The 21,146-nt window shown below is 55.6% G+C and overlaps 1 protein-coding gene across 2 annotated transcripts in view; it reads left to right on the plus strand.

Moving 5' to 3' along the window:
• The window catches only part of LOC139240633 (actin nucleation-promoting factor WAS-like), a 38,165-nt gene extending 19,508 nt beyond the window's left edge, over positions 1-18,657 (plus strand). The window contains exons 6-12 of one of the 2 annotated variants that reach the window (XM_070869200.1): positions 243-293; positions 2,965-3,166; positions 4,117-4,159; positions 6,079-6,232; positions 10,479-10,960; positions 12,816-12,924; positions 17,639-18,657. In XM_070869200.1, coding sequence (XP_070725301.1) covers positions 243-293; positions 2,965-3,166; positions 4,117-4,159; positions 6,079-6,232; positions 10,479-10,960; positions 12,816-12,924; positions 17,639-17,694 — 1,097 coding nt within the window. In that variant the 3' untranslated portion in view covers positions 17,695-18,657. The remainder of the gene's footprint in view (positions 1-242; positions 294-2,964; positions 3,167-4,116; positions 4,160-6,078; positions 6,233-10,478; positions 10,961-12,815; positions 12,925-17,638) is intronic. The other variant, XM_070869201.1, reaches the window with a different exon arrangement.
• The last annotated feature ends 2,489 nt before the right edge of the window (positions 18,658-21,146 follow it).

The raw sequence follows: 21,146 nt of genomic DNA on the forward strand, positions 1-21,146 counted from the left end.
ACGGCATGGCTCGCGTACCACGGTGATTGCGTGGCTACCGTTGCTCCGACCTCCCGGGCCCACCCCCCCCAACCCCCTCAAACAGAGCAGCCATGATGCCTCTAGCAGTCGAATATCCCACATGGTCAACGGGGGGCCACTTTGGCCGGGCCCCGGGAGGTGTGGGTCCCAGGACAAGTTGGAGGGTACGAACTACGAACGCATTAGAAACTCGCTAACCGTCGCTAACTGTCCCTCCCCAGGTCGGAGGATGTCATCACTGCTGCCCCATGTTCCCCCGGCGGAATCGAGCGGTGAGTTGTGTCAACGGCCGGGCGGAGATTAGTCCCCCGGCGCCTGTCACAGACCTGTTGTAGCCTAGCATGGGAAGGAGACCCATTCAGCCCATCGAGTCCGCGTTGGCTCTCTCTCTCCGAGCAACCCAGTCAGTCCCACACTTCCCCATCCCAGACTTTCCCCGTAGCCCGGCAATTTTTTCTCCTTTTAAGCATTTATCCAACTCCCCTTCGGATCGGCTGCGATTTGAGTCGTCCTCTGTCGTCCTCTCAGGAAGCACGTTCCCGATCCTAACCCCACTCGCTGCGTAAAGCAAGTTGTTCCTGGTGTGGCCTTTCTGCCGCTCGCCTTAAATCTGTGTCCCTCTGGTTCTCCACCCTTCCGCCAACGGGAACAGTCTCCCTCGATCTTACTCTCTCCACACCCCCCTCGTGGTTTAGAACACCCTCCATCAAAGCCCCCAGCTTCTCCAGTCCCTCCACACCTCTGAAGCCCTTCATCCCCGGGACCATTCTGGTCAATCTCCCCCTTAACCTTCTCTGCTCCGAGGAGAACAGCCCCGGCTTCATAGAATCGGAGAAGTTTACAGCGCGGGAGGAGGCCATTCCGGCCCGTCGTGTCCGCCTCGCGCCGGCCGACCAAGAGCCATCCCGGCCTAATCCCACTTTCCCGCTCTGGGTCCGTAGCCCTGTGGGTTACGGCACTTCGAGCGCACGTCCAAATGTGGTGAGGGTTTCTGCCTCGACCACCCTTTCAGGCAGTGAGTTCCCCCCCAGACCCCCACCACCCTCTGGGTGAAGACATTTCCCCTCAAACCCCCTCTAAACCTCCCCCCAATTACTTTCAATCCAAGCCCCCTGGTTGTTGACCCCTCTGTCAAGTGGAACAGGTCCGTCCTATCCACTCTATCCAGGCCCCTCACACCTCAATTAAATCTCCCCTCCATCTCCTCTGTTCCAAAGGAAAACAGACCCAGCCTCTCCAATCTTTCCCCATCGCTAAAATTCTCCAGTCCCGGCAACATCCTGGTAAATCTCCTCTGTACCCTCTCTAGTGCAACATCCTGGTAAATCCCCTCTGTACCCTCTCTAGTGCAATATCCTGGTAAATCTCCTCTGTACCCTCACTAGTGCAACATCCTGGTAAATCTCCTCTGTACCCTCTCCAATGCAACATCCTGGTAAATCTCCTCTGTACCCGCTCTAGTGCAACATCCTGGTAAATCTCCTCTGTACCCTCTCCAGTGCAACATCCTGGTAAATCTCCTCTGTACCCTCTCCAGTGCAACATCCTGGTAAATCTCCTCTGTACCGTCTCTAGTGCAACATCCTGGTAAATCTCCTCTGTACCCTCTCCAGTGCAACATCCTGGTAAATCTCCTCTGTACCCTCTCTAGTGCAACATCCTGGTAAATCTCCTCTGTACCCTCTCCAGTACAACATCCTGGTAAATCTCCTCTGTACCCTCTCCAGTGCAACATCCTGGTAAATCTCCTCTGCACCCTTTCCAGTGTGATCACATCTTTCCTGTAATGCGGTGACCAGAACTGCACGCAGTACTCCAGCTGTGGCCTAACCAATGTTTTATACAGTTCGAGCATAACCTCCCTGCTCTTGTATTCTATGCCTCTCCAAACTTACCAATGTAACTGAAGTCCCTCATCCCTGAATCCATTCTGGTCAATCTTCAGTGAGGAGAGGGGAGGAGGAGATAGGGAAAGTGGAGAGAGGGGAGTGGTAGGGGAGGGGAGGGAAGTGGAGTGGAGTGAAGGGGAGGGGAGGGGAGGGGAGTGAAGTGGAGTGGAGGGAAGGAGAGTGGCGGGAAGGGGAGGCGGTGAAGGGGAGGGGATTGGAGTGGAGTGGAGTGGAGGGGAGGGGAGTGGAGTGAAGTGGAGGGGAGTGGAGGGAAGGAGAGTGGCATGGAGGGAAGGGGAGGGGAGTGGAGAGAAGTGGAGTAGAGGGAAGGAGAGTGCAGGGAAGGGGAGGGGCGTGAAGGGAAGGGGATTGGAGTGAGGGGAGGGGAGTTTTGGTGAAGTGGAGGGGAGGGGAGTGGAGGGAAGGGGAGGGGCGTGAAGGGAAGGGGAGTGGAGTGGAGGGGAGTAGAGTGGAGTGAAGTGGAGAGGAGGGGAGTGAAGGGAAGGGGAGGGGAGTAAAGTGGAGTGGAGGGGAGGGGAGTGGAGTGGAGGGGAGTGGAGGGAAGTGGAGGTGAGTGGGAGGAGGGGAGGGAGAGGAGGGGAGGGGAGTGGAGGGGAGGGGGCAGAATGCGAAGGAGGGGAGGGAATGGGCGGGGAATGAGGGGAATGGTCTACCTCCCAGCCGGCACGGAGGGGGAACGGTATTGGGGGAGGGGGATTGGGTTCCCCGGGGGGGGGGAGGCGGGTGGGGGGAGGGGGATTGGGTTCCCCGGGGGGGGGGGAGGCGGGTGGGGGGAGGGGGATTGGGTTCCCCGGGGGGGGGGGGGGGATTGGGTTCCCTGGGGGGGGGGAGGCGGGGGGGGGAGGGGGATTGGGTTCCCCGGAGGCCGGGTGGGGGAGGGGGTGGCTGTCGCCGATCAGCGATGGGCTGGACATGGCGGTATGTCTCCCCTCCCCCCTCCCAGGGGGCTGAGGGAGGGGGAGGGGCGCCTGCCATGTCGCCATTGACGATCTACCTCTCACCCCCCGCCCCCCCCCCCCCCCACGCCTCGCAGGTCCAGCCTTCTCGACGACCACGCCTGCCGGCCCGTTGCCCATGACGGCCATGGCGATCCAGAACCCCGACATCACTTCCTTCCGCTACCGGGGGCTGCCGTCAACCGCGGCAACCGAGAAGAAGCGGGGGAAGGGCAAGGACAAGGACAAGGGGAAGAAGAAGATGACCAAGGCCGACATCGGGGCCCCCAGCAACTTCCAGTAAGGCTGCAGGCAGCGCAGGGGGTCAAAGGCCGCAGGCCACACGGGAGGTCAAGGGTCAAGGGGCGAAGGTGCTCACCAATCCCGGCTTTCAAGTCACAATGAGACGGGTGGTCAGCGAACCGGTGATGTTGTTTGAGGGATAAGTAGACCAGAACTGTGCACGGTGCTCCAAGTGTGGTCTAACCCAGGTATATGGAGACCAGAACTGCGCACGGTGCTCCAAGTGTGGTCTAACCCAGGTATATGGAGACCAGAACTGTGCACGGTGCTCCCAGTGTGGTCTAACCCAGGTATATGGAGACCAGAACTGTGCACAGTGCTCCCAGTGTGGTCTAACCCAGGTATATGGAGACCAGAACTGTGCACGGTGCTCCAGGTGTGGTCTAACCCAGGTATATGGAGACCAGAATTGTACACAGTGCTGCATGTGTGGTCTAACCCAGGTTTATGGAGACCAGAACTGTGCACAGTGCTCCCAGTGTGGTCTAACCCAGGTATATGGAGACCAGAACTGTGCACGGTGCTCCCAGTGTGGTCTAACCCAGGTATATGGAGACCAGAACTGTGCACGGTGCTCCAGGTGTGGTCTAACCCAGGTATATGGAGACCAGAATTGTACACAGTGCTGCATGTGTGGTCTAACCCAGGTATATTGAGACCAGAACTGTGCACAGTGCTGCAAGTGTGGTCTAATCCAGGTATATGGAGACCAGAAGTGTGCACGGTGCTCCAAGTATGGTCTAACCCAGGTATATGGAGACCAGAACTGTGCACAGTGCTCCAAGCGTGGTCTAACCCAGGTATATGGAGACAAGACCTGTGCACGGTGCTCCAAGCGTGGTCTAACCAAAGCCCGACATATACAGCGCGTGTCGGGTCACGACTGTTAACAGAGGCGATGGAGGGTGAAAGGTTTGAGCTAATATTTCTACTCTGTTCTCTTGCAGACATGTGAGCCATGTCGGATGGGATCCAAACAAGGGGTTCGATGTAAGTAACGTTTTCCACATCAGCTCCCTGTCCTTGAAGTAGAAATGAAGATCTTGCATTTATAATAGCACCTGTAAAACGTCCCAAGGTGCTCAACGGGAGCGTAAATCAGACCCCGAGCCACATAAGGAGATATTAGGGATGGGTGACCAAAAGCTGGGTCACAGAGGTCGGTTTTAAGGAGCGTCTTGAAGGAGGAGAGAGAGGCGGAGAGGTTTAGGGAGGGAGTTCCAGAGCTTGGGGCCCAGGCGGCTGAAGGCACGGCCGCCGATGGTGGAGCGATGGGAATCGGGGGATGCTCAAGGGGCCAGGAGCGCAGAGATCTCGGAGGGTTTGTGAGAGATGGGGAAGGGGAGGGGTGAGGAGCCCATGGAGGAGTTGGAAGATGAGATCTTTTAAAACACGGCCTTTATTACAGGAGGATTTGAGTATAAGAGTAAAGTCGTCTTACTCCAGTTATAGAGAGCCCTGGTGGGACCACACCTGGAGTATTGTGTACAGTTTTGGTCTCCTTACCTAAGGAAGGATATACTTGCCATTGAGGTTCACCAGACTGATTCCTGGGGTGGGGGGATTGTCCTATGAGGAGAGATTGAGCAAACTGGGCCGATATTCTCTGGAGTTTAGAAGAATGAGAGGTGATCTCATTGAAACATCCAAAATTCTTACAGAGCTTGACAGGGTAGATGCAGGGAGGATGTTTCCCCCCGGGCTGGGGAGTCTAGAACCAGGGGTCACACAGTCTCAGGATAAGGGGTCGGCCATTTAGGAGTGAGATGAGGAGGAATTTCTTCACTCAGAGGGTGGTGAATCTTTGGAATTCTCTGCCTCAGAGGGCTGTGGAGGCTCAGTCTTTGAGTATATTGAAGACAGAGCTCCCAAGTGTGGTCTAACCCAAGGCATGTGGAGACCAGAACTGTGCACGGTGCTCCAAGTGTGGTCTAACCCAGGTATATGGAGACCAGAACTGTGCACGGTGCTCCAAGTGTGGTCTAACCCAGGTATATGGAGACCAGAACTGTGCACGGTGCTCCAAGTGTGGTCTAACCCAAGTATATGGAGACCAGAACTGTGCACGGTGCTCCAAGTGTGGTCTAATCCAGGTATATGGAAACCAGAACTGTGCACAGTGCTCCAAGTGTGGTCTAACCCAGGTATATGGAGACCAGAACTGTGCACAGTGCTCCAAGTGTGGTCTAATCCAGGTATATGGAAACCAGAACTGTGCACAGTGCTCCAAGTGTGGTCTAACCCAGGTATATGGAGACCAGAACTGTGCACGGTGCTCCAAGTGTGGTCTAACCCAAGTATATGGAGACCAGAACTGTGCACGGTGCTCCAAGTGTGGTCTAATCCAGGTATATGGAAACCAGAACTGTGCACAGTGCTCCAAGTGTGGTCTAACCCAGGTATATGGAGACCAGAACTGTGCACAGTGCTCCAAGTGTGGTCTAATCCAGGTATATGGAAACCAGAACTGTGCACGGTGCTCCAAGTGTGGTCTAACCCAGGTATATGGAGACCAGAACTGTGCACAGTGCTCCAAGTGTGGTCTAACCCAGGTATATGGAGACCAGAACTGTGCATGGTGCTCGAAGTGTGGTCTAACCCAGGTATATGGAGACCAGAACTATGCACGGTGCTCCAAGTGTGGTCTAACCCAGGTATATGGAGACCAGAACTGTGCACGGTGCTCCAAGTGTGGTCTAACCCAGGTATATGGAGACCAGAACTGGAATATTAAGGGAATCAAGGTATATGGCGATCGGGCAGGAAAGTGGAGTTGAGTTGGAAGATCAGCCATGATCGCATTGAATGGCGGAGCAGGCTCGATGGGCCGAATGGCCGACTCTTGCTCCTGATTCTTATTATGAGGCGTTGCCGGAGGTGCTGATGGGACCTCCTTGCTCCTTCCGCAGGTCAATGAGATGGACCCCGACTTGAAGAACCTCTTCACCAAGGCGGGCATCAGCGAGGACCAACTGACGGACGCCGAGACCTCCAAGGTCCTCTACGACTTCATCGAGAAGCAGGGGGGCCTGGAGGTGGTGAAGAAGGAGATGAGGAGACAAGGTGAGGGGTTGAGTGTCGGCGGGGGGGGGGGGGGAGGGGGTCAAATCTTACACAGGAAGAGTGAGGAGGGTGAAGACCCTCGTGTAGTCAGCCCCCGCTACACAGCCCGGGGATTAGGTACGGCCCAGAAACATAGCACTGGGCCCCACCGCTCTGTGCCGCGGTTTATGCTCCACACCAGCCCCCTCCCACCCCTCTCCATCTCCCCCCCCCCCTCCATCACCATCTCCTTCCATTCCTTTCTCCCCCATATGTTTATCCAGCTTCCCCCTTAACTCCATCGACACTATTGGCCTCGACCCCTCCCTGTGGCAGCGAGTTCCACATTCTCACCCCGCTCTCTGGGTAAAGAGGTTTCTCCTGAATTCCCCATTGGGTTTATCAGTGACTGTCTGATATTGGTGGCCCCCTAGTTCTGGTCTCCCCCACAAGTGGAAACATCTTCTCTACGTCTACCCTATCGAAACTCTTCATCATTTTGAAGACCTCTATCAGATCGCCCCTCAGCCTCTGAAGCAAAGAGACCCAGCCTGTTCAACCCTTCCTGATAGGTACAACATCTCAGTTCTGGTATCAACCTTGTAATTCTAGTTTGCACTTTTTCCAACGTTTCTATGCCATTTTTTAATATGGAGACCAGAACTGTGCACAGTGCTCCAAATGTTGTCTAACCCAGGTATATGGAGACCAGAACTGTGCACAGTGCTCCCAGTGTGGTCTAACCCAGGTATATGGAGACCAGAACTGTGCACAGTGCTCCAAGTGTGGTCTAACCCAGGTATATGGAGACCAGAACTGTGCACTGTGCTCCCACTGTGGTCTAACCCAGGTATATGGAGACCAGAACTGTGCACGGTGCTCCAAGTGTGGTCTAACCCAAGTATATGGAGACCAGAACTGTGCACAGTGCTCCAAGTGTGGTCTAATCCAGGTATATGGAGACCAGAACTGTGCACGGTGCTCCCAGTGTGGTCTAACCCAGGTATATGGAGACCAGAACCGTGCACGGTGCTCCCAGTGTGGTCTAACCCGGGTATATGGAGACCAGAACGGTGCACGGTACTCCAAGTATGGTCCACAACTTCTCCATTGTTGAATTCGATTCCTACGGAAACAAACTCTATCCCGCTTTCGATACGCCCACCCCGCCCTGCCCCCCCTCCCCCACTGGCCGGCACATTTTACGCACCTCAGCGGATCTCCCGTGGCATTGCTCGGTCAGTTACCGTGATGAGAAGGACGTTCCGTCAAGTCGCACGCTGTGCACCAGCCTGCAGGTGCGCCCCCGTAAAACGCAGGCAGTCCTGGGTCATCTAGAGCGCAATTGCGCGTCGATGTGAAAGCAGGCAGTCCCGGGTCATCTAGAGCGCAATTGCATGACCACTGAACCACCCAGATTGGCGGCTGCTATGCAGAGTTTGCAGGGGTTCAGGTGAACGGCACACAGCTTCAGACGATTTACTGTTGAAAAACGTTTTTGCAACTTAACGAAGTCGGATGTTTGCGGGGGTGGGGGCAGCGGATGAAAGGAGTTCGGAAGGTCGAAGGAGGGAGTGTTCTGCACAGACACAATCAGTCCCCCATTTTACATAAGAACATAGAAAACAGGAGCAGGAGTCGGCCATTCGGCCCCTCGAACCTGCTCCGCCATTCAATAAGATCACGGCTGATCTGATCATGGGCTCAGCTCCACTTCCCCGCCCGCCCCTTCACTCCCTTATCGCTCCAAAATCTGTCTATCTCCACCTTAAATATATTCAATGACCCAGCCCCCACAGCTCTCTGGGGCAGAGAATCCCACAGATTTACCAGAAGAAATTCCTCCTCATCTCCGTCCTAAATGGGCGACCCCCTTATTCTGAGACTATGTGCCCCCTAGTTCTAGATTCCCCCCACGAGGGGGAAACATCCTCTCTGCATCTACCCTGTCCAGCCCCCCTCAGAATCTGATACGTTTCGATAAGATCACCTCTCATTCTCCTCCTCAGCATCATCATCATAGGCAGTCCCTCGGAATCGAGGAAGACTTGCTTCCACTCCCAAAAGTGAGTTCTCTGGTGGCTGAACAGTCCAATACGAGAGCCACAGACCCTGTTACAAGTGAGACAGATATTTGTCGAGGGAAGGGGAGGGTGGGGCTGGTTTGCCACGCGCTCCTTCCGCTGCCTGCGCTTGGCCTCATCGCGCTCTTTGCGTTGAGACTCGAGGTGCTCAGCGCCCTCCCGGATGCACTTCCTCCACTCAGGGCGGGACTGGTCTTTGGGCCCAGGGACTCCCAGGTGTTGGTGGGGGATGTTGCACTTTATCAGGGAGGCTTTGAGGGTGGTCCCCTGTAACGTTCCCTCTGCCCACCTTTGGCTCGTTTGCCCGTGAAGGAGTTCCGAGTAGAGCGCTTGCTTTGGGGAGTCTCGTGTCGGGGGGACATGCGGACAATGTGGCCCTGCCCAGCGGAGCTGGTCGAGTGTGGTCAGTGCTTCGATGCTGGGGGTGTTGGGCCTGGTCGAGGACGCTAACGTTGGTGCGTCTGTCCTCCCGGGGGATTTGCAGGATCTTGCGGAGACAGCGTTGGTGGTATTTCTCCAGCGACTTGAGGTGTCTACTGTACACGGTCCGTGTCTCTGAGCCATACAGGAGGGCGGGTATCACTACAGCCCTGTAGACCATGAGCTGGGTGGCGGATTTGAGGGCCTGGTCTTCGAACACTCTTTTCCTCAGGCAGCCAAAGGCTGCGCTGACGCACTGGAGGCGGTGTTGGATCTGGTCGTCAATGTCTGCCTTTGTTGATAGGAGGCTCCCGAGGTATGGGACATGGTCCACGTTGTCCAGGGCCGCCCCGTGGACCTTGATGACTGGGGGGCAGTGCTGTGCGGCGGGCACACTCCTGAACTTCGATGAGTACGGGCCCCAATCTGCTCAACCTTTCTTCATACGACAACCCCTTTATTCTGAAATGTTGGAGGCCAGCCAGGAGCGCAGCGCGTTGGAATAGTCAAGTCGAGGAGGTAACAGAGGTCACGGATGAGGGCTTTGGCAGCGGATGAGCTGGGGCAAGGGGGGGGCGGAGCAGAGACGGGTGACGTTAAGGAGGAGGAAAACAAGGCGGTATTGGGCGACGGAGAGGAGATGTGGTCAGAGGTCAAACAGGACTCCCAGGTTGTAAAACAGTTTCAGGCAGAATTTGGGGAGGGGGATGGAGTCGGGATGAAACATAGAAACATGGAGAATAGGAGCAGGAGTAGGCCATTCGGCCCCTCGAGCCTGCACCACCATTCAATATGATCATGGCTGATCCTCTATCTCAACACCATATTCCCGCTTTCTCCCCATACCCCTTGATGCCTTTTGTGTCTAGAAATCGATCTATCCCCCTCTTAAATATATTCAGTGACTTGGCCTCCACAGCCTTCTGTGGGAGAGAATTCCACAGGTTCACCTCCCTCGGAGTGGAAACATCTCTCCTCATCTCGCTCCTAAATTTCCTACCCCGTATCCTGAGACTGTGACCCCTTGTTCTAGACTTCCCAGCCCCGGGGAAACATCCTAGTCTGTCCAACCCCGTCAGAATTTTATACCTTCCAATGAGATCCCCTCTCATTCTTCTAAACTCTAGTGAATATAAGCCTAGTCGATCCAGTCTTTCTTCATTGGTCAGTCCTGCCAGCCCAGGAATCAGTCTGGTGAACCTTCGCTGCACTCCCTCAATGGCCGGTATATCCTTCCTTAGGTAAGGAGACCAAAACTGCTCACAATACTCCAGGTGCGGTCTCACCAAGGGCCCTGTATAACTGGAGTAAGACACCCTTGCTCCTGCACGCAAACCCTCTCGCAATGGAGGCCAACATACCATTGGCCTCCCTCACTGCTCGCTGCACCTGCGAGTCGGCTTTCAGTGACTGGTGTACAAGGGCACCCGGGGTCCCGTTGTACATCCACGCTTCCCGAGCCATCGCCATTTAAATAACACTTGTGGTCCTTATGGTTTTCCGACCACAGTGGGCAACTTCACATTTGTCCGCGTTAAACTGCATCTGCCACGTGCTTGCCCACTCGCTCAACTGACCTAAATCGCCTTTGCAACCACCTCCTCACAACTCGCAACCCCACCTCGCTTTGTGTGCTCAGCAAACTTGGAAATGTGACATTTGGTTGCCCCGCGCAAATCATTGATATATGTATATATATATATATACTGACAGATCTATTTGACAAATTAACAATTTTGTTTCCTCCCATTTCTTTGTTACAGATGTTGCCCCCCCGCCTCCGACACGATCCGGCCCCCTCCCCCCGCCCCCCCCCAGCTTCCCGGCCAGCCGAGGCAGGCAAGGGCCCCTCCCTCCGGTACCTCCAGGGGTGGCCCCTGGCTCCGCCCCACCCCCTCACGCCCGGGGTCCCTTGCCCCCCCCTCCCCAGCGGGCCCCGGCCCGGGGGGGCGGGGCCCCGCCCACTCCCCCTCCCCCCTCCCGCTCGGGCGGCCCCCCGCCGCCTCCCCCCCCAGCTCCGGCCGGGGGGGGGTCTTCCGGCCCCGCTCCTCCTCCTCCTCCTCCTCCTCCTCCTCCTCCGCCAGCCCCTCCCTCCGCCGGCGGAGCCCCGCCCCCTCCCCCCGCCTTCAGCAAACCCCCCGGCCTCGGAGGGGGGCCGAACAGGTCCGGGCCGGCGAGCCCCGCCCCGTCCGGAGGGCGCTGTGCCCTCCTCGATCAAATCCGCGGTGGATTCCAATTAAAGACCGTAAGTCGTGCTTTTTCTCGTGCTTGGGAGTGCGGGGTGGGGGGGTTTGAGGGGGCGGGGGGGTTGGCGGACAGGGCCAGGGGGCGTGGGGGCAGGGCCGGGGGTTGGGGGGTGTTTAAGCTTCCATCCTCCGTGTTATATATGCAGACTATAGTTATACTCTGTGCGTAGTCACTGTATAGTTGCATAAGATGGAGACTTGTTAGCTGATGTACTCTCAATAAGGTGTATATACTAGGCTGGCACCCCTAGAGGGCGCAACTGGTGGAGACCGGGGTTTCCTGTGGCAGAGACTGTCCACCAGGGGGCACTGCTGTGGGAGACCCGAGGGTCACCTGCACAGGTGTGCAGGGCCCAGTATAAAAGGTGTTTTTGTCACCAAAGTGGATAACCTCACATTTATCCACATTATACCGCATCTGCCATGCATTTGCCCACTCACCTAACCTGCCCACGTCACCCTGCAGCCTCTTAGCGTCCTCCTCACAGCTCACACCGCCACCCAGCTTAGTGTCCTCTGCAAACTTGGAGATATTACATTCAATTCCTTCGTCTAAATCATTAATGTATATTGTAAACAGCTGGGGTCCCAGCACTGAACCTTGCGGTACCCCACTAGTCACTGCCTGCCATTCTGAAAAGGACCCGTTTATTCCTACTCTTTGCTTCCTGTCTGCCAACCAGTTCTCTATCCACGTCAGTACATTACCCCCAATACCATGTGCTTTAATTTTGCACACCAATCTCTTGTGCGGGACCTTGTCAAAAGCTTTTTGAAAATCCAAATACACCACATCCACTGGTTCTCCCTTGTCCACTCTGCTAGTTACAATGAGTACCACACATTGCCTTGTGGAGTCATGCATAAGTGCATTACAGATATAACAGGAGTCATCGTAAGGGGGGCGTTAAAGCCTTGGGCAGAGAGGTTGCGGAGGTGACTTACCCAAATGGTACCAGGGGTGAGGATGACATGCAGAGACTCGGAGATGCTGGGATTGTTCTCCGCGGAGCAGAGAAGGTTAAGAGGGGGATTAGATCGGGTGTTGAAGATCACGAGCTTTGATCGAGTGGATCGGGAGAACCTGTTCCCGGGGGCAGGAGGGTGGGTAACCAGAGGGACACGGATGGACGATAATCGGCGATGGAACCCAGAGGGGGGAGAATGTTTTTACGCAGCGAGTTGTTGTGATCGGGAACGCGCTGCCTGAAAGCTCGGTGGGAGCAGATTCAGTAGTAACTTTCAAACGGGGGAGTTGGATAAATACCTGAAGGGGGGAAATGTGCCGGGGCTGTGGGGAAAGGGCAGGGGGGGGGAGTGTGGGACTGATTGGGTCCCTCTGTCACCGAGCCGGCACAGCACGGGCTCGATGGGAGGAGTGTCGGGCCTGGATCAGGAGGCTCGAGCCTCTGGAATTGCATAAGATGGAGACTTGTTACCTGATGTACTCTCAATAAGGTTTGCACTGTGTATATACTAGGCTGGCACCACTAGAGGGTGCAACTGGTGGAGACCAGGATTCCTGCCCCGGTGGCAGAGGCTGTCCGCTAGAGGGCACTGCGGTGGGAGACCTGAGAGTCACCTGCACAGGTGTGCAAGGCCCAGTATAAACGCCTGCTTGTGCCTCACTCTGGAGTTATGAATAAAGGACAACCATCCGACTCGGACTGGACTGGAGAGCCACTGGGCCACTGGGCCACTGAGCCACTGAGCCACTGAGCCACAGCCGGCACTGGTCAGGTTGAGGCAAATTGCTGCATTCTTGAGATGCGCTCAATTGAGTGGATGGGCAAGCTGGTTTAACGATATCCTCACCTCGCCCACCTCTCCCTTTATGTTCCTTGGCATTTTTAGGTGACAGACATCCCCGAGCCCGCTCACGCAGCAGAGGAGGAGGATGAGGGGCTGGTGGGAGCGCTGATGATGGTGATGAAACAGAGAAGCAAAGTAATCCACTCCTCAGGTACTGTCAGCCATACCAGCCAGCGCCGCGCTGTCGGAGGGGCGGTACTGAGGGAGCGCCGCACCGCACTGTCGGAGGGGCGGTACTGAGGGAGCGCCGCGCTGTCGGAGGGGCGGTACTGAGGGAGCGCCGCACTGCGCTGTCGGAGGGGCGGTACTGAGGGAGTGCCGCACTGTCGGAGGGGCGGTACTGAGGGAGCGCCGCGCTGTCGGAGGGGCGGTACTGAGGGAGCGCCGCACTGTCGGAGGGGCGGTACTGAGGGAGCGCCGCACTGTCGGAGGGGCGGTACTGAGGGAGCGCTGCACTGTCGGAGGGGCGGTACTGAGGGAGCGCTGCACTGCGCTGTCGGAGGGGCGGTAATGAGGGAGCGCCGCACTGTCGGAGGGGCGGTACTGAGGGAGCGCTGCACTGCGCTGTCGGAGGGGTGGTACTGAGGGAGTGCCGCACTGTCGGAGGGGCGGTACTGAGGGAGCGCTGCACTGCGCTGTCGGAGGGGCGGTACTGAGGGAGCGCCGCACTGCGCTGTCGGAGGGGCGGTACTGAGGGAGCGCCGCACTGCGCTGACGGAGGGGCAAAATTCCTGGGCCAGTGTAACATAACCAAAAAATGATATTTTTAAGCTGAAAGATACGATTTGCATTTTGGGTTAAACTGTTCGTGAAAGAAATCAAATGAGTTTTCCCACCCCCCCCAACGACTTCTGTCAGCTTCTGATCCTCCCTGGTCCTTTAAAGAAAGCAGTTTTGTTATTTTGATCTTTGTGTTTTCCTTCTCTTTCCTGGGGTGCTTTTGTTTTCTGGAGATCTTGCTGTGCGAACAAGCTCCTGGTGTTTTTGCCCCTCCCAGGAGATCACGTGGCTCCGGTTGGGGTGGAGCGAAGAATGTTTCAGTGTAAGGGGTGTCGCAGTTGTGTGGGGCGGACTGGTTGGGCTGAGCCGGGTGCTCTTTGCCTTTCCGTCATTGTTCACGGGTTTATATGTAACCTCCAGGGCTGCTGACCGAGGGCCGTGCGGCTCTTTGTCGGCCGGGGCGGACACAATGGGCCGGAAAATGGCCTCCTTCTGCCCCTGTAACTTTCTAGGTTTCTAAGAACTAGTTTGGGCCATTGGCTTTTAAGAAACTCTTGCCAAGTATGCTTTTAAGACTGCACAAGTCTTTCATTATACTGTACGACTTATATCATTAAAAGTTGGGTCAAATTGCAGAGAAGTCGCGGCCACAATGATGTGTTGCTTGTGTATTAAAAATGTTGACGTTTAGCCACAAGAGTAGAGATCAGAGGCGTGTGCCTCCATACAATTTTAAATTACACAATTATTGTTGCGGTAAAAATAAAATTGGCTGTTGCTCTAACATTCTGTAAGTATTGATGGCAAAAAAAATATGCTGCTGCATAAACTAAACTGCATCATCCCATATAATAGAATAAGAACATAAGAAATAGGAGCAGGAGTCGGCCATTCGGCCCCTCGAGCCTGCTCCGCCATTTAATACGACCATGGCTGATCCGATCATGGACTCAGCTCCACTTCCCTGCCCGCCCCCTTATCGGTTAAGAAACTGTCTATCTCTGTCTTCAATTTATTCAATGTCCCGGCTTCCACAGCTCTCTGAGGCAACGAGTTCCACAGATTTACAACCCTCTGAGAGAAGAAATTCCTCCTCATCTCAGTTTTAAATGGGCGGCCCCTTATTCTAAGACCATGCCCGCCTAGTTCTAGTCTCCCCCATCAGTGGGAACATCCTCTCTGCATCCACCTTGTCAAGCCCCCTCATAATCTCATACGTTTCGATAAGATCACCTCTCATTCTTCTGAATTCCAATGAGTAGAGGCCCAACCTCCTCAACCTTTCCTCATAAGTCAACCCCCTCATCCCCGGAATCAACCGAGTGAACCTTCTCGGAACTGCCTCCAAAGCAAGTATATCCTTTCGTAAATATGGAAACCAAAACTGCACGCAGTACTCCAGGTGTGGCCTCACCAATACCCTGTGTAACTGTATTAGTATTAGGCGGTCCCTCGAAGCGAGGATGACTCGCTTCCACACCAAAAAGGGATGAGTTCCCAGGTGTTTCAATGAAGGAGCTAATATTCCGGATCCCGAACTACATCCTGAAGGGTGGAAGATGCGTGTGGGTGGATTGTTTTAACGTGGGGTGACCGTTGCACACCAGCCACCACACGGGGCTTGACCGAGTGAGGTCTGGGTCCAGGGGCAAGGGTTAACCAGGACGACTGGAGACCAGCTCTGCTGCACGGACCCAGTGTGCACACATATCACACAGTGTGGGCTGGGCCCGTGCTGCCCCTGGGCCCTCGGCTCTCCGGGGCCTGAACCCTCGCCTCTCCTGGGCCCCAATCATGATGCACCTCTGCCCCGATCTCTTGCCGCTCCTCCGCCCCGATCTCTCGCCGCTCCTCCGCCCCGATCTCTCGCCGCTCCTCCGCCCCGATCTCTCGCCGCTCCTCCGCCCCGATCTCTCGCCGCCCCTCCGCCCCGATCTCTCGCCCCCGCTCCTCCGCCCCGATCTCTCGCCGCTCCTCCGCCCCCGATCTCTCGCCGCTCCTCCGCCCCGATCTCTCGCCGCTCCTCCGCCCCGATCTCTCGCCGCTCCTCCGCCCCCGATCTCTCGCCGCTCCTCCGCCCCCGATCTCTCGCCGCTCCTCCGCTCCGATCTCTCGCCGCTCCTCCGCCCCGATCTCTCGCCGCTCCTCCGCCCCCGATCTCTCGCCGCTCCTCCGCCCCGATCTCTCGCCCCCGCTCCTCCGCACCCGATCTCTCGCCGCTCCTCCGCCCCGATCTCTCGCCACTCCTCCGCCCCGATCTCTCTCCATTCAAAAATGGAGCAGTCAGAAACAGGACATCAATTAGTCTCCTCTTATCTTGGGGACATCAAATATCAACACACTTATTTGAAATATCAAAATATTAAACTCCAGCCTAGATGAAGGGTTACCAACAGAATGAATACAGTTCAGTAGGATGCGAATATAATAAACTGTTGTGTATAGCTAATGCTTGGGGGAGTGTGCTATATATTTTTCTATGCGTTCCTGGGATGTGGGCCTCGCTCCCTAATTGCCCCTTGAGAAGGTGGTGGTGAGCCCCCTTCTTGAACCGCTGCAGTCCGTGTGGTGAAGGTGCTCCCACAGTGCTGTTAGGGAGGGAGTTCCAGGATTGGGACCCAGCGACGATGGAGGAACGGCCGATATATTTCCAAGTCGAGGGATGGTGTGTGACTGGGAGGGAAACGTGGAGGGGGTGGTGTTCCCATGGACCTGCTGCCCTTGACCTTCTAGGCGGGTGGAGGCCGCGGGTTCGGGAGGCGCTGCCGAAGAAGCCTTGGCGAGTTGCCGCGGTGCATCTTGTGGACGGTGCACACTGCAGCCAGGGGGCGCCGGTGGTGGAGGGAGGGAGTGTTGGAGGTGGTGGAGGGAGTGAGTGTTGGAGGTGGTGGAGGGAGTGAGTGTTGGAGGTGGTGGAGGGAGTGAGTGTTGGAGGCGGTGGAGGGAGTGAGTGTTGAAGGTGGTGGGGAGCGTGGCCCATCGAGCGGGGCTGCTTTGTCCTGGGTGGTGTCGAGCGTCTCGAGTGTTGTTGGAGCTGCAACTCACCCAGGCAAGTGGGGAGTGTTCCATCGCACTCCTGACTTGTGGGTTGTAGATGGTGGAGAGGCTTTGGGGAGTTCAGGAGGTGAGACACTGGCCGCAGAATACCCAGCCTCTGACCCGCTCTTGTGGCCACAGTATTTATGTGTCTGGTCCAGTGAAGTTTCTGGTCAATGGTGACCCCCAGGATGTTGATGGCGGGGGATTGGGCGATGGTAATGCCGGTGAATGTCAAGGGGCAGTGGGTTAGACTCTCGCTTGTTGGAGATGGTCATTGCCTGACAGAAGGATTTGGGGGTCCTGGACATAGGACACAAAAAGTTAGCATGCAGGTACAGCAAGTAATTAGGAAGGCAAATGGAATGTTGGCCTTTATTGCAAGTCCTGCTACAACTGTACAGGGTATTGGTGAGACTACACCTGGAGTACTGCGTACAGTTTTGGTCTCCATATTTAAGGAAGGATATAGTTGCATTGGAGGCAGTTCAGAGAAGGTTCACTCGGTTGAATCCTGAGATGAAGGGGTTGTCTTTTGAAGAAAGGTCAAGCAGGTTGGACCTATACTCATTGGCGTTTAGAAGAATGAGAGGTGATCTTAGTTAAACATGTAAGATACAGGGGGGGCTTGAGGTAGACGGAGCTTTACTCTGTGTCTAACCCATGCCTTGGTAGATGCAGAGATGTTTCCCCTCGTGGGGGGAATCTAGAACTAGGGAGCACATAGTTTCAGAATAAGGGGTCATCCATTTAGGACGGAGATGAGGAGGAATTTCTTCTGGTGAATCTTTGGAATTCTCTGCCCCAGAGAGCTGTGGAGGCTGGGTCAGTGAATATATTTAAGGTGGAGCTAGACAGATTTTTGAGCGATAAGGGAGTGAAGGGGCGGGCGGGGAAGTGGAGCTGAGGCCAGGATCGGATCAGCCGCGATCTTATTGAATGGCAGAGCAGACTCGAAGGGCCGAATGGGCGACTTATTGTGTGGCACGAATGTCCCACTGTGATAGGCAGGTGTAGATGGGCCGACCAGCGAGCTCCTTCGCCATGGTTCCCTTGGGAAAGGGATAACTGAAAAGGGAACTTCTTCACTGGGTCTTTCTCTCTTGCAGACGAAGGTGAGGATGATGGAGGTGACGATGAGTTCGATGACGAATGGGATGACTGATCACCTGAGCATCATTCTGGGTTCTCTCGACAACACCCCACTGCGACACCCCTCCTCACAACTCAATTTATTGTTTGCTTTTTTTTTAAATCTTGTGTTTTATATTTATCAATGTCGGTGGAATGCACCGCTTCCTCAGCTCAGGCACGAGAGTCAAGCTCCCTCTACACTGTCCCATCAAACACTCCCAGGGCAGGTACAGCACGGGGTTAGATACAGAGTAAAGCTCCCTCTACACTGTCCCATCAAACACTCCCAGGGCAGGTACAGCACGGGGTTAGATACAGAGTAAAGCTCCCTCTACACTGTCCCATCAAACACTCCCAGGGCAGGTACAGCACGGGGTTAGATAGAGAGTAAAGCTCCCTCTACACTGTCCTATCAAACACTTACAGGGCAGATACAGGGGGTTAGATAGAGAGTAAAGCTCCCTCTACACTGTCCTATCAAACACTTACAGGGCAGGTACCGCACGGGGTTAGATACAAAGTAAAACAAAATACAAGGGAAGGGTTTAATTTGATTAATCTGAAATCAAGTCATCAATGTGGGCCCTGATGAGATCACACCTGGAGTATTGTGCACAGTTTTGGTCTCCTTACCTAAGGAAGGCTATACTTGCCGTAGAGGGAGTGCAACGAAGGTTCACCAGACTTATTCCTGGGATGGGGGCATTGTCCTATGAGGAGAGATTGAGCAGACTGGGCCGATATTCTCCAGAGTTTAGAAGAATGAGAGGTGATCTCATTGAAACGTACAAAATTTTTACTGGACTTGACAGGGTAGATGCAGGAAGGAGGTTTCCCCCGGGGCTGGGGAGACGAGAACCAGGGGTCACACAGTCTCAAGATAAGGAGGTGGCCATTTAGGACTGAGATGAGGAGGAATTTCTTCACTCCGAGGGTGGTGAATCTTTGGAGTTCTCCGAGTATATTCAAGGCTGAGAGCGGTAGATTTTTAGATATTAAGGGATATGTGGATAGTGCAGGAAAGTGGAGTTAAGAACATAATGGGAGCAGAAGTCGGCCATTCGGCCCCTCGAGCCTGCTCCGCCATTCAATAAGATCATTGGCTGATCATCGACCTCAACTCCACTTTCCCGCCCGATCCCGATGTTCTTAACTCCACTTTCCTGCACTATCCACATATCCCTTAATATCTAAAAATCTATCGATCTCAGCCTTGAATATACTCAATGACTGAGGTTCCACAACCCTCTGGGGCAGAGAATTCCAAAGATTCACCACCCGCTGAGTGAAGAAATTCCTCATCTCGTTCTCAGTACCGCCCCTCCGACAGTGCGGCGCTCCCTCAGTACCACCCTTCCGACAGTGCGGCGCTCCCTCAGTACCGCCCCTCCGACAGTGCGGCGCTCCCTCAGTGCCGCCCCTCCGACAGTGCGGTGCTCTCTCAGCACTGCCCCTCCGACAGCGCAGTACGGCGCTCTCTCAGTACCGCCCCTCCGACAGTGCAGTGCGGCGCTCTCTCAGTACCGCCCCTCCGACAGCGCAGTGCGGCGCTCTCTCAGTACCGCCCCTCCGACAGTGCAGCGCTCCCTCAGCTTGTTTGAGTTGGACTGGGGCTCGGACGTCTGATCTTCTACAACAAGTCAACGTGTCTGTTTGGTGCTGTATGATCCTCTGCCGTTTCTCCACCCAGTGTCTATATTGCATTCCTAACTTTCTGTGGCTCATGATATCCTGTTGCAAATGCAGAAACACTGCCACGAAATAAATTTTATTTTTGGGCAACAGCCTGACTTTTCTCGTGTGTGTTGACTCGGGCTGGGGCACAGGACCACACCCACACCGCCTCGACGCACCAACCTGTGGCTATCACCACGTAGCTCTCCCTCCATGGGAAGCATCACATGAGCGAGATGTAACCTCCCTCCCCTACCGATTGTGGGTGGGGGGGGGGGCGCACCTTCGCGCCCACTGCCATGGCTCTAGTACAGCGCCTGGTCGCACTCTGCGTGACACGGTGTGTCATTTCGGCAGCAAGCGCCGTTCGCCCTTGACCTGTTTCGCTGCGGTTAAAGGAGGGTAGCGGGAACGGGGAGGGCTGGTGCGAGAGGAGGGGGGAGTCAGGGCTGCAGCTGCTGGTCTCCAACTGGTTGGAAAACCAGAGTTTGGTTGGACGTCAAGAGTGGAAAAATCAGAGTGGGGTGTGATGCCTGTCCCAGTCGAATAGTCCGCCAAGGCAAGAGTGACCGAGCGAGACACAGGCGGGCTGGAGCTGCTCGGCAGCCTGTTCTAAGACGCAAAGGTGTCGGGATCTGCAGATAAAACTTACACGCGGACCCAGGTAAAAATGGAAAAGATTTGTTTTAATCAATAGAGGGTTGCTCGGTACTTACCGGGCCCGTCAAACACCCGCGACAGACGGCCCGCCCTTGTCGAGAATACTTGGAAGGGGCGGGGGAGAGAGAGAGACCGCTCCCTACCAATCCCCACCGCCCTCCGTTTAATGCCACCGAGATTCGAAGGGGTATATTGCACTCGTCATGATGCCTCTCCTGGTCGCACAGCCCAGGGTTGCAAAATAAAACTCACGTGGGTTGTCGTGAAAGGGGGGAGGAAGCACATGCACGCGGACCGTCTATTCTACAGCCGCGATGCTTGGAACTCATTCATAATCGGAGCTAACCGCACGCCAGGCCTATCGCGGGGCGCCGGGTTCTTAAGAACTGGGCTCAGCGCTGGCCAATGACCCTCACGCACTCGGTCCAGGGGGCACGGTGTGATATCACGCACTTAGGAGTGGGGGAGGGGGGGGAGCGAGCGAGCAAGGGGGCGAGAGAGAGGGGCGAGCACGGGGAGCGAGCACAGGGAGCCGAGAGAGGGGGGGGAATGGGGGGGCGAGAGAGGGGGGGAACAGGGGGCGAGAGAGAGAGAGGGGGGAACGGGGGCCGAGAGAGAGGGGGGAACAGGGGCCGAGAGAGAGAGAGGGGGGAACGGGGGGGGGGCGAGATAGAGAGGGGGGAACGGGGCCCGAGAGAGAGAGAGGGGGGAACGGGATTCAGCCCTGGGATTGGTCAGAGATGCTCTGCATTACAGCTATTTGACTGCAAGAGGCATCACCCCCTGGCTGACGTTTCCCCCTCCCCCGACCACGGGGGCGCCCTGGGACTGTGATTTCCATAGTCGGTACAGCTCAGCTCCCCGCCAAGATAAGCCCACAGAATCCCCACCCGCCACCCCCCCTCCCCCACTTCAAATATTCCTTGGGCCTTCGGTTGTTGAATAGCCGGCACCCTCGGCGTCAAAGCTTTTTGTGCGGTTTCGATTTCTCCGCCCCTCTTCTCGAATCGAGTCCACCCTTCGCCGTGAGATTGAGCAGAGCACTGGACACTTAATACTGGTCTCTGCCGCATCGATTATATATACATTGAAACATAATTTAAGTATTAAAAATTAAATAAATGGCAAGGCCAGCAAAGCAGCCTTGTG

Source organism: Pristiophorus japonicus, chromosome 32 (assembly GCF_044704955.1).
Source record: "Pristiophorus japonicus isolate sPriJap1 chromosome 32, sPriJap1.hap1, whole genome shotgun sequence".
In the NCBI taxonomy this organism is placed as follows: domain Eukaryota; kingdom Metazoa; phylum Chordata; class Chondrichthyes; family Pristiophoridae; genus Pristiophorus; species Pristiophorus japonicus.